This window comes from Podarcis liolepis (assembly GCF_965112155.1).
Source record: "Podarcis liolepis genome assembly, chromosome: 12".
NCBI lineage: Eukaryota > Metazoa > Chordata > Lepidosauria > Squamata > Lacertidae > Podarcis > Podarcis liolepis.
In genome coordinates, this window is record NC_139563.1 from 8,999,277 (window position 1) to 9,012,272 (window position 12,996).

Consider the following 12,996-nt stretch of genomic DNA (forward strand, 5'->3'; position numbering starts at 1 on the left):
CCCCATTGTTAAGTCCCATAGCTGGACATGCGCATAAGAGCACTCTCCACTCCTGTGGTTTCCAGCACCTGGAATTCAGAACCTTTGCTGCCTCCGCCATTTTAGCCTTCTCCTCCATGAATTCGCCCAATCCTCTTTTTAAAGACTTCCAAATTGGTGGCCCTCGCTGCCTCCCGAGGCAGCCGGCTCCAGAGTTTAACTGTGCGCTGCACAAAGAAGTACTGTCTTTTATCACCACACCTCTCAGCGGTGAATCCCACGCTTTAGCGAGACGTATCACGAGACCAAAGTAACAATGCCCCTCAAAAATCACAGCATGATTTGTAACAGCCGGCTGCAGTGAGGGCGATAAGACTACAGCGCAGACTACAGCGCATTATCTCACTAAACCACAGGCCTACAATGACTCCTAAGATATATGTGGGCAGCTGAGATGAGATAGAAACCGCAAAAGGATCTTCTCTCCACAGGCAACTTGTAAAGCCTAAAGGGAGACCCTTATCAGTCATCCTTCTGTGTGAAAAGATTCAGTGAGGGGAAACCACCAGTTCTGGTGTTCTTCTGACCTCTCTAGATTGGAAAGGGGCTGGCTTCACTCCAGTCAGCCTTTCCCAACCTGGTGCCCTTCAGATGTTTTGGACTACAACTCCCGTCAGCCCCAGCCTGATGGGAGTTGTAGTCTGAATCATATGAAGGACACCAAGTTGAGAAAGGCTGGCATATAAGGACAAAGGGAAAATACCCCTTGGACCTTTCTGAGGCCATATCCAGCCTCTACATTTAAAGCAGTGTCACACCACTTGGCTTCTCCCAAAGCATCCTGGGAAACGTAGTTTGTGAAGAGTGCTGAAGGTTTCTTGCCCCCTTTCTCTCTAATATATTTTGGATCAGATCTTCCAGAGCACATCCAAAAAAAAAAAATAGAATCACATGCCCCCAAAATCAACCAAAACCCGGTCCCACTTTTACTGTATGCGGATGATGCGACCTTATTATCACTGAGAAGGATAGGTTTGAATTGTCTTCTACGCTCCTCGTTATCTTATTGTGAAATTAACAAACTCTGTATAACTTAGGAGAAGACAAAAAAATCTGGTCTTCTCTAAATCCCGGAAACTAGACGTTCCTGTAGCCAATCAGAAGCCGTGTCTTGGTTTTCGAACAGTTCCGGAAGTCAAACAGACTCTCGGAACGCATTCTGTTCAAGAACCAAAGTACGACTGTAATAATGCCTAATAAAGGTTTGGGGAACGAAAGGGTGCTGAAGGGACAGGCCCTATTCCCCTCACAGAGCTACAATTCCCAGAGTTCCCTGGGAAGAGAGGTTCCATGTTTAACCACCTATTTGCCCCTTTCGTGGTTTAAACCACACTGGCACACACCTGCCCCACTTTACAGGGAACAAGTGACCTTCCGATTCACAGGCCTGTCAACCTGGAACTTGCAGGGGCGGGGCTTACTCTGGTAGGTGGAGCCAGAGTGAATGCTGGGCGGAGCCTGAGCCTACGCTAGGTGGAGACAACTAATCCTAGTTTTCTCCCCATCCTCTTCCTCCCTGCTGAGTTCCATAAGGGCAACAGTGAGACTCAGGAAGAGGAAGCTGACAACGACTTTCAGCCCCTTAGATTGGTTGCAAGGAAGAAGGTGAGCAGGTGGGGGCTGGCTGAGGTTGGTGGAGCAATGCCCCATTCATCCTACTCAGCCAGCCTTTGCTGCAGCCAGCCGCCATCCTTGTCCGCTTATGGACATTTATACTGTAGATACTAAGCAGTTCTGTCATGGACTGCCTGGATACGGAGGAACAGTGGGAGGGATCTGCTGGGGAAACCCCAATGAAGAAGGTTCAGAGCCCAGGGATTGGTGGTGGGCCGATCATGAGTGGTCAGAGGGAGAAGAGGACAGGAAGGAGGAAGTGTCGGGAGCTGAAGAGGTAACAGGGTTTAGTGAGCGGGGAGAGTCTGGGGCAATGAGAAGTCTAGAATCAGAGGCAGTAGCTGAAGCAGGAGAGAAGGAGGCCAAGAGGCAGCGATGAGTTTGGCTGGTGAAGACTCATAGGTGTCTCCTCCTCCTGCTGTGACAAGCTCCACTCTCCCCTGATCTCCCAGAAGAGGCATGAAGAGGGAACAGCAAAGACAGGCACACAGGCACAGTGTCAGATTGCTTGGGGAAAGGAAGAGACATAGCCAGCTGTGGGGAGGCGAGAACTTCTAGTCCCAGCAACTGATCCATGGGGCAAGACTTACCAAGGATACGTTCCTGTGCTCATTGGGCCTGGCACTCCACCAAGTCTGTGCAGATCCTGTGCTTGCTAATGAAGAGTTAAGGCTACCTTGCACAGTGTGATTTACTGCTGGCTAACTCCTGTCAATGATATTTCTGTTCTTGCTCCAGCTATTGTGTCCAGTCCCCGCTCTGAATTTGATCCGGCAGTGGAAACATGTCATGGCAGGGTGGCATTTGAAACAGAGAAAGGCTTTGCTAGGCAGGACTGAGTGGCGTTGATAAATGCCAGCGATCAGAAAACTCAGCAGGCAGACAGGTCCTGCATTCACAGATCACTTGAGCTTGGCATAACATGCTTCCATCAGCAAATGGTTTTTGGGAAACAGGGTTGTCAAGCGCTGAGCGAAGAATGGCTGATGGCTGCTCTCCCAGACACATTCACTTCTGTAAGCAAGGGCTGCTTTGCATTCTGCAGACTCCCCAAGCAGAAAAACATTTCCCCGCAGAAATGAACAAGCAGCCTGCTCAAAGGTTCTCACAAAGTTTTGGGCCAAAGTTCTATCAATGCCCAGGGAACCCAAGAACCTGGCTGTTGGGTCAGGTGGCCACTTCTTAAAGGTAAAGGTAAAGGGACCCCTAACCATTAGGTCCAGTCATGACCGACTCTGGGGTTGCGGCGCTCATCTCGCTTTATTCATAGAATCATAGAATCATAGAGTTGGAAGAGACCACAAGGGCCATCGAGTCCAACCCCCTGCCAAGCAGGAAACACCATCAGAGCACTCCTGACATATGGTTGTCAAGCCTCTGCTTAAAGACCTCCAAAGAAGGAGACTCCACCACACTCCTTGGCAGCAAATTCCACTGTTGGCCGAGGGAGCCGGCGTACAGCTTCCAGGTCATGTGGCCAGCATGACTAAGCCGCTTCTGGCGAACCGGAGCAGCGCACGGAAACGCCGTTTACCTTCCTGCCAGAGCGGTACCTATTTATCTACTTGCACTTTGACGTGCTTTCGAACAGGAGCAGGGACCGAGCAACGGGAGTTCACCCCGTCACGGGGATTCAAATGGCCAGCCTTCTGATCGTCAAGTCCTAGGCTCTGTGGTTTAACCCACAGCGCCACCCTCGTTCCTAGCCACTTCTTACATTCTTACAATTGTTGTGACAGTTGTTCTTTAAAACAATGTAAAACTTAAACAGGGGTTGCATCGATTACAATAAATTTCAGATCTGGGGCAGGCCGTTTGCCTAAAAACAGATTTTATTCTTGCGCGTGAGACGTTGCGAACGCCAAATACTTTCCCACCTCCGCAGTCCTGATTTGAAGAGAGCCACTTAACGTCTCCCGTTAATGGATGTGGCAGTGCTGATAAGAACATGCTAAAAACCAGAATGTCTGTGGGTGTTATTTCAATGGGCAGCCCATCCCCACAAACGCTTTCCCATTCAGAGATATCTGTTAGGTCTGCCACTCCGATGGCAACAAGGATAGCTCAAACCTCAGAGCTGTTATCTAGCCCACAAATTAATCTCTCTCAGCCACTTCCTCAGCAAGCAGACGGAGGAATCGAGAAGCAAACTGGATAAGAGCTTTTTCTTTATAAAAAAACAAGTTTTCCTACAAAAGAAACATTTCATCCACTATGATAGTGACAGTCTGTCGGTGCAGATAAGAAGTCTCCAGAAGGGCACTAGGGGAGACAAGCGTTTGACGTACTTTGCCTGGGATGGAGTCTTAGACTTGCCCTGCATTTTTGCCGTGGCCCCTTTTTGTGCAATGACCGCTCCCTGCATAAAACAGGGGGCGCCCTTTGTGTGGACACGCCCCTGGATCTGAAGTGGCTCCATCAGCACAGGCTTGGCTTCGCCTTCCCCCAGGTGGGATACCTGGAGGTCTCTGCCTACCTCAGTCAGTTGTCCAATCCCGCCTGGGGGAAGCGTTGCCAAGGAGACGAGGCCAGGTAGGGGAGGGACTACCTGCCCACACTATAGAGGGAGGATCTTACCTGGGAATCCTCACTTGGCTCCAGAGCTTCTCCCACCCTACCCACCCTCAGTTAATGTCTTATTTTGCAGGTTAACTTTTCTTCACAGGTATGCAGGCGCTGCTACGTCAAGGTCGCTGTTAAAGGGCCGGAAAGGAATTCCACTGCATTGGCAGATTTTGCCTTTCCCATAGCTAAACATCACAACTTTGGCGGTATCAGGCCTTGGGCGGAATCCTTTAGTCTATCTTCCCTCTTTGCAGCGGCAATACCAGGGTTCCCCGTTAAAGGGGTTCCTGAGGGGAGGCTTTGACCGTACACCGAGAGGTCATCATTGCTCTCCCCTGCGACGGCAGCATAATGGGGGTGGCTATCTCTGCTTGAACATATGTTCTCCAGAGCCGGCCCATCCCCTACACACACACTGGATAACCCTGATGTTCCCTAGTTCCCCGGCTGGGGACTGGGAGGGATAAGCACCCAATGCCTGAGCATCTACCCACATCTGAAATATAATAAAGTTGTGGCCAATTTAATCCCATAGCACTTATCTTGAGTCGTTATTCCACATGACGGGGGGGGGCGCCCAGGGTCTGGGGGACTCCGCCTGTCCATGCAAACGTCGGCAGGGAAGCTACCTTGCAGTGCCACGGGGAAAGGTGGTTGCTGCTCGCTGTCTGCACAGGGCGGGACACCCACACAGCTTTATGTGGTGTACACAAAAGGGTCCAACTTGTCTTTTGCCCAAGTCAGATCTCCCTGCCTGTAACAGACCGCTGGCTATTTCCAGTGCGCCCTTAGCTCTACGCACACACTGTGGATTCCTAGGTATGATAAAAAAAACAGCAGCCAGACATAATCCATTGTTTTCTCTGCATCTAATGAATTAAACTGGACTGCTGCTCCCGCCAAGCTAGCCAGGACATTCTGCACAGCTTTAATCAGGCTGATTTTGTGCCCAACATTTTCCTTATCCTGTCAAGTGTGAAAATCATTCTTTGGGCGTCCTCCTGCTCTCCAGCACTTCCCGGATGAAAACTTGTACCATCCCAAGGGCAACTTTGCGTTGCTATACCTCCTAGCCTATGACACCCTCACTGCAGACACATAGAGCTGGAAGGGACCATAAGAGGTTTTCTAGCCCAACCCCTCTTGCTCACTGCAGGATTTACAATGCATCCCAGCGCCTGGCATGAATTAGTTCAGTTGAACAAAGCTCACTAAACAAGTTAAAAGAAAAAAGCTGAATGACACCTGACAGTAGTTCCCATAATTGCCAAGTAAACGAAAGGTGAATAAAGTTCATTTGGGGTAGGACATTGAATGTTTTCTAGTTCATCTTCACAGTCATTCTGCCCTCAGCAGGAGACCCAGGTTGTTCGCTTTCGTTTTTTTAAAAAGGAAGTCAATTGGGAATCTATCAAGAAAGTTAGCAAGGAAACTGTGGAGGCAATTAAGCAGATATGGAGAATGCAAAAATGGGGAAATGGGTGGAGGAAAGGGATGGGGGAGGAACTTGATTCAGGTCGTTTAATTTGCACTTTGCAAAACAGTATGATGACTGAAACCCATCCGTCTGTCAAAATTTGCAGTGCAATTTCACAATCTAGCCAAGTAATGTGTATACTTGGGGAAAATGTGCCTAAGAATTCATAGGGAAAGGTAAAGGGACCCCTGACCGTTAGGTCCAGTCGTGACTGACTCTGGGGCTGCGGCGCTCATCTCGCTTTATTGGCTGAGGGAGCCGGCGTACAGCTTCCGGGTCATGTGGCCAGCATGACTAAGCCGCTTCTGGTGAACCAGAGCAGCGCACGGAAATGCCGTTTACCTTCCCGCCGGAGTGGTACCTATTTATCTACTTGCACTTTGACATGCTTTCGAACTGCTAGGTTGGCAGGAGAAGGGACTGAGCAATGGGAGCTCACCCTGTTGCGGGGATTTGAACTGCCGACATTGTGATCGGCAAGTCCTAGGCTCTGTGGCGCCACCCGTGTCCCAAGAATTCATAGATTAGTGAAAATAACATACATTAGGGGAAATTGCTTTGTAGAAATGTGTTCATTAGGCAAAATTGCATACAAAGATGAATATATTAGCCAAAATTTGCACCAAAATGCTGTTGAGGACTCTGAACAAAATGAAATCCATCTTTAGTAGGGAGGGGGGAAGCAATGGAGTGTTGTGGAGGTGGGCATGGCTGGCTCCCCCCCCCCGAAACAGGAGCACTGGCTTTAAAGGGCCTTTAGGCACATTTTTCTGCAGGCCCCACTTCTATGAATAAAATGTAAATGGCAATCATGGGAGCAAAATAGAGAATTTACCAAGGATAGCCAAATAAAGATTGTTCCTGGTAGTTGGAACATATGCATCTGTTTTGCTGAGGCTGCACACATGTGAAACTCACTCAGGTTTCCAAACATGTTTTATATGCCAAGTAATCAAAAAGTTTTTTGGCTATACAGTATCTTCTGAGAGCTTTGATGGATCAAGTTAAAGTGAGCTGCAGATATTAAACAAATGCCTTTGAGATGCTTTTACACAATCACGAGACTGGCTCACAGATTAGGAGCCTTAAAACTGAATGGAATAAATCCTTATTATCATTCCCTGCCTGAAACTTTGGAGAGATGCTGGCAGTCAGTGTAGACAACACTGAGAGGAGGAGGAGGAGAGGAAGAGGAAGAGGAAGAGGAAGAGGAAGAGGAAGAAGAAGAAGAAGAAGAAGAAGAAGAAGAAGAAGAAGAAGAAGAAGAAGAAGAAGAATTTTATTATGTGCACTTTGCCCATCTGACTGGGTTGCCCCAGCTACTCTGGGTGGCTTCCAGCATATATAAAAACATAATAAAACATTAAACATTAAAAAACAACAACTTCCCTATACAGGGATAGATGGATCATTCGTTTGATGCAATATAAGGCAGCTTCCTATGCGATCTTGCCCTGAAAGCCGTGGGAACTAGAAACCTGAAATACAGAACTATTTTGAAGAGGGAGGAAAAAAACCTTTCTTTTGAAGAAAAGGAGAGCTGGAATCCTTACACTTTGACTGTGAATCACGATTTATTTTTAGACTAAGAAAGCTGCATTTGCACTGTAACATTATGAGGGAATTTGCTTCTCAGGAAGCCCTCCCCTGCCTTGGTGCACCTAACTTTGGCCGGGGCTTCGAAACCGCCAACAAACAGAAACAATTCCAAGCACAAGCAATTCCACAGAATACTTGAAAATCCAGTTTAGGTCGGACTCAAGAAAGCCTTTCATGTACTGTATGTGTCAGATTCCTGTTTCTTGCAACAGAAGATATATTAAGGTTGGTTTCCTTTCCAAAGTCCCACACACACACACACACACCCTTATTTGCTTTTAGCAGCTAGATGTTATCTAGGACTTTGTTTTCGCTTCAAGGCTGGGCACTAAACGAGCAGAGGGAACTGGGTGTTAACTGGAAAGTTAGCCAAGACTCTGCTGATATTTCTTAAGATGCAGGGCACTTCTGTGTGGCAGTTCGTCGTGGGCTCAGGGCTGCTCCAGACAGGTGTCATTTTGCAGGTGTATCGGGCATTGTGTCACTGATGAAATACAGTGGTACCCCGGGTTACGTATGGTTCAGGTTACAGACTCCACTAACCCAGAAATAGTGCTTCAGGTTAAGAACTTTGCTTCAGGATGAGAACTGAAATCATGCTCCGGCGGCGCAGTGGCAGCAGGAGGCCCCATTAGTTAAAGTGGTGCTTCAGGTTAAGAACAGTTTCAGGTTAAGTACGGACCTCTGGAACGAATTAAGTACTTAACCCGAGGTACCACTGTACGTGCGCATTCATGATGGGTTTATACTGGACTGTCCCCACATTAGCCTGCTTTATTAGTTGTTCGGCAATGCTTCCCAAATGTTACTGCATCGTTGCCATAACAGGGCACTCTTGCACTAGGTTAGGTCAAGGTCAAGGACCCCTGGATGGTTAAATCAAGTCAAAGGCGACTATGGGGTTGCGGCGCTCATCTCGCTTTCAGGCTGAGGGAGCCGGCGTTTGTCCACAGACAGCTTTCTGGGTAGCCAGCATGACTAAACCACTTCTGGCGCAATGGAACACCATGACTGAAACCAGAGCTCACGGAAATGCTGTTTACCTTCCCACCATGGTGGTACCTATTTATCTACTTGCATTAGTGTGCTTTCAAACTGCTAGGTTGGCAGGAGCTGGGACAGAGCAACGGGAGCTCACCTCGTCACAGAGATTCGAACCGCCGACCTTCTGATCAGCAAGCCCAAGAGGCTCAGTGGTTTAGACCACAGCGCCACCCGCACCCCAACTCTTGCACTGCAGTGCAATGAAAACAGCAAACCCCCACATCCCGAAAACAGCAGGAAGCTCTAGGACGTGCACTGGTTGGAAACCAAGCAGTGTGACCACCCCGAAACAGTATTGAAAGAGGGATTACAAATAACTGCTCCGTCAAGAGCAAAAATCACACAGTAAATGCACAGTAAAGGTAAAGGGACCCCTGACCATTAGGTCCAGTCGTGGCTGACTCTGGGGTTGCGGCACTCATCTTGCTTTAATGGCCGAGGGAGCTGGGGTACAGCTTCTGGGTCATGTGGCCAGCATGACTAAGCCGCTTCTGGCAAACCAGACCAGCGCACAGAAACGCCGTTTACCTTCCCGCCAGAGCAGTACCTATTTATCTACTTGCACTTTGATGTGCTTTCGAACTGCTAGGTTGGCAGGAGCAGGGACCGAGCAACGGGAGCTCACCCCGTCGCGGGGTTTCGAACCGCCGACCTTCTGATTGGCAAGTCCTAGGCTCTGTGGTTTAACCCACAGCGCCACCCGCGTCCCTAAATGCACAGTAAAGAGGATATATTATCCATATGTGGGTATCCGTACGTCTTGAGAGACAATGGAGTGCGCCTCTGGGGGTGAAGCAAAACTGCTGTGTTTGCAGCACCGAAGTGACCTCCCCAGGGCAGAAGTCTGGGCAGCGTGTGCGGAGGTCCTGGGCTGCCCAGATAACAAGAGCCCCCTCTTGGCCTGGCTGATGTGGTCCAAAGGAAAGCAGAGCAATACGTTTGGCACCAGCTTGGCTGCAGGGGTTGCCAGAAGGAGGTGTACAAGGCACCATCCAACCATCTTAGGGACTCCACTCTGGATTTTTGTAGGGTTTACGCTTTAGCTTTTTCTTCTACCGAAGATATCCTGCAAGGCAGCAGCTGCACATCTAAACTAGCAAGTGCAAATTAGAGGCACGTCTGTGCCTGATTTCGTCCTCTCTTTTTTGGTGTGTGTATGGCGTAGTCAGCTGCCAGCCTGGCACTGTGGGAAATTAAAATGGTAGCTGGACTCACAGCCAAACACTGCTGCTTGGGGTGATGTAACAGTGCAGCCCAAGGGGATCTACTGACAGAGGAGGGGACTTACCTGACTTCTTCTTGTCTAGGACCCGAATCCCCACCCAACCAGGAACCACCTCCAACTACGTTTTGTTCATAGGCGGAACACACTGCATTAAAGATGGACTTACAAAGCTGTGATTCAGGAGACCTCAGCATCTTCTTGGACTCCTGCCAGATGGTCTTGCAGTCTTCCTGGAGTTTGTAGAACCTCTCTCTCCTCCAGGAGTTGGACTTGACCTTCAGCAGGTGGCCTCCACGCAGGAGAAACTTGAGGTCCTTGTCATCTTGCAGGCCTAGGGGGCACCAGAAAGGTAGGATAATTAGTGGGAAGGGCCATAGCTCAGTGGTACAGCACCTGTGTTGCACTCAGGGGGTCCTGGGTTCAATCCCCAGCATCTCCAGGTAGGGGTCGGAGTGCCCCCTGTCTGAAACCCTACAGAGCCATCGCCAGTTGATGTAGACAACAAGGAGCTAGATGGCGCTTGGTAAAAGGCAGCTTCCAATGTTCTCGTTGTGCACAAGACAACAATGCCCATTCACACCACAAATAACTCATAATCCACCTATTTTCAGCAGCCAGAAACACCATAACCAGACACTGGAGAGACCTGTCAGGAGTAAGCATGGACCAATGGTACCAAATAGTATGGGAAACAGCCTTACTGGAAAAATTAACCAATAAACTGAAACCGACACGGGGACAAACAGAAGAAGACGCCTTCACCCCGGTATGGCTCCCCTTTATCACATACACAGCCCAACAAGACAACGACAATAACCCACCAACAGCATACAAATCAATATGGCTAACCTGATCCAAAACACCCACCCACCCCCCTCACACATTAAAACAAAGACCACCACAGCCAACCACAAATTAACAACCACATCCTAGGCCAACCCCAACCTCTCTCACCACCAAAGGAACACAAGTGAACAGCAAAGAACCTGCACAAGCAACGCTGACACCAAACCCTACATACATTAAGCAAAATAGAAACATTGCCACCCGACCCCATCCCCACCCATCTTCCCCCCTCCACCCCTTCCCCCCCCCACTAATGTCTCAACAAATGAAACTGATTTGTAAAAATGTTACATGGAAAAAATACGAGAGACATTACACATACTTCTGTAAAACAAGAAAATCTTTATTAATAAAATAAAATAAAATAAAAAATAATCCCTGAGAAGACTCCCTGGAAAAGACCCTGATGTTGGGAAAGATGGAGGGTGCAAGGACAAGGGGACGACAGAGGACGAGATGGTTGGACAGTGTTCTCGAAGCTACCAGCATGACTTTGACCAAACTGCGGGAGGCAGTGGAAGACAGGAGTGCCTGGCGTGCTCTGGTCCATGGGGTCACGAAGAGTCGGACACAACTAAACGACTAAACAACAACATGCACATAATCCCTGATGCTGCTGGCCTTTAGCTGTCCTTGAGGTGCCCGTAAGAACCTAAGCAGGCATCTCACCCAGCAACCTGAATCTCACGGTGCCCAGGCACTGATGGGAATCCCATGACAAGTATCCAGGGGTAGAACATCTGGAATCACTACAAAGCTATCCTCATGACTAGCAGCCACGGCTAGTGGACTAGTAGTACAAGGGTAGCAATTCCGGGGTGTTGACTACCATATTTGGCCTAAAGCAAAAGGCTATTCCAGGGTACCATTTAGAGATCACAGAACCATAGAGTTGGGTCATCTCGTCCAACCGCCTGCAATGCAGGAAACTTTTGCCCACCTCGAACCAGAGTTAGGAATCTCATGCTCTACTGAGCTATCTCAGCTGATGATGGATGGGAGTCTCCCTCCCTCCCCACCCAGAGCTTTTATGCCAGGGGTCAGCAGCCTTTTCCAGCTGTGGGTCCACTGTCCCTCAGGCCATGTGGTGGGCTGGACTATATTTTGAAGGGGGGAAAATGAACGAATTCCTATGCCCCACAAGTAACCCAGAGATGCATTTTAAATAAAAGGACACATTCTACTCATGTAAAAACACACTGATTCCTGGACTGCCCGTGGACTGGATTAAGAAGGCGATTGGGCCGCATCTGGCCCACGGGCCTTAGGTTGCCTACCCCTGTTTTATACCATGGGTAGGCAAACTAAGGCCCGGGGGCCGGACCTGGCTCAATCGCCTTCTAAATCCGGCCTGCAGACGGTCCGGGAATCAGCGTGTTTCTACATGAGTAGAATGTGTCCTTTTATTTAAAATGTACCTCTGGGTTATTTGTGGGGCATAGGAATCCGTTCATTCCCCCCCCCAAAAAAATAGTCTGCCCCCCCACAAGGTCTGAGGGACAGTGGACCGGCCCCCTGCTGAAAAAGTTTGCTGACCGCTGTTTTATACCATACTTGATGGATTATTCCTTGCATTCACCCCCACCGATGACTGACTCTCGGATTCCACATGTCAAGTGACTATTGTTTTGAATAATTAAATGGGACTGAGTGCTAGATATGCCTGCCAAAGAAACAGACACCCTCCCAATTTGTGCTTTTTTTTAATGAGTGACTCTTTGACCTGTGCTGATAACATTCCAATTTACTCTCCAAGATCAGGTAGAAGAAACCAGCTTGGAATCTATAAGGGAGAAGCGAGGAGAACCAGCCAGTGAGATATAGTGGCTGGAGTGTTGAACTAATAATAATAATAATAATAATAATAATAATAATAATAATAATAATGGTGTTGGGGGGGGAGCTCAACAACTTTTGGGTTTTCCTTAAAGAAGTTCAACAATTTGGAGGGTTTCCTTTTAAAAACTCAACAATTTTGGGGTTGGATATAACTGCCAGACTAAATAAATCAGTGTTGCTCCAGATGTTGTTGGACTACAACTCCCATCATCCCTGGCCATTGGGGCTGATGGGAACTGGAGTCCAACCACACCTGGGGAGCCATGAGATCCCCACACCTGTACCTGATGAAGTGGAATGCCCTGTCATGTGGTGCGTCCATTACTAAACCCCTTCTCGTCACACAGTATGGTGATGTGGTTTCGCATCACTGTGACACGGAGAAGGAGCAGGTAGATCATTCCTGTAATGCACACAGAAAGAATTCAGACCATCTGCCAAACGCAACAGGAATTTGCCTCTGCGCCCAACCTCCTCTTATTGCAATTTAAATGGCGCTTTCTCAGAGTTAAGCTGCTGCTAAGACAGCAGTGCCTGCATGTGTCACTCAGGGCACGTGAAGAGCTATAATTACAGCCGGTACATCTTCTGTGATGCAAGATGAGCAAAACAGGCACGGCAGAAACCAGCCTGACTATGGCCACATTTGCACCTTACGTTGGAAACATCATGTACCGCTTTGAACCATCCTGTCTCCCCACAAAGGATCCTGGGAACCTGCCCAGAGTCGTTTTGGGACCCCTATTCT

At 48.6% G+C, this 12,996-nt stretch overlaps 1 protein-coding gene across 2 annotated transcripts in view; it reads right to left on the reverse strand.

Moving 5' to 3' along the window:
* PLCD1 (phospholipase C delta 1) overlaps positions 1-12,996 on the reverse strand; it is a 66,542-nt gene that overhangs the window by 25,063 nt on the left and 28,483 nt on the right. For both annotated transcript variants that reach the window (XM_083466857.1, XM_083466856.1), the window contains exon 2: positions 9,730-9,894. In XM_083466857.1, coding sequence (XP_083322983.1) covers positions 9,730-9,894 — 165 coding nt within the window. The remainder of the gene's footprint in view (positions 1-9,729; positions 9,895-12,996) is intronic.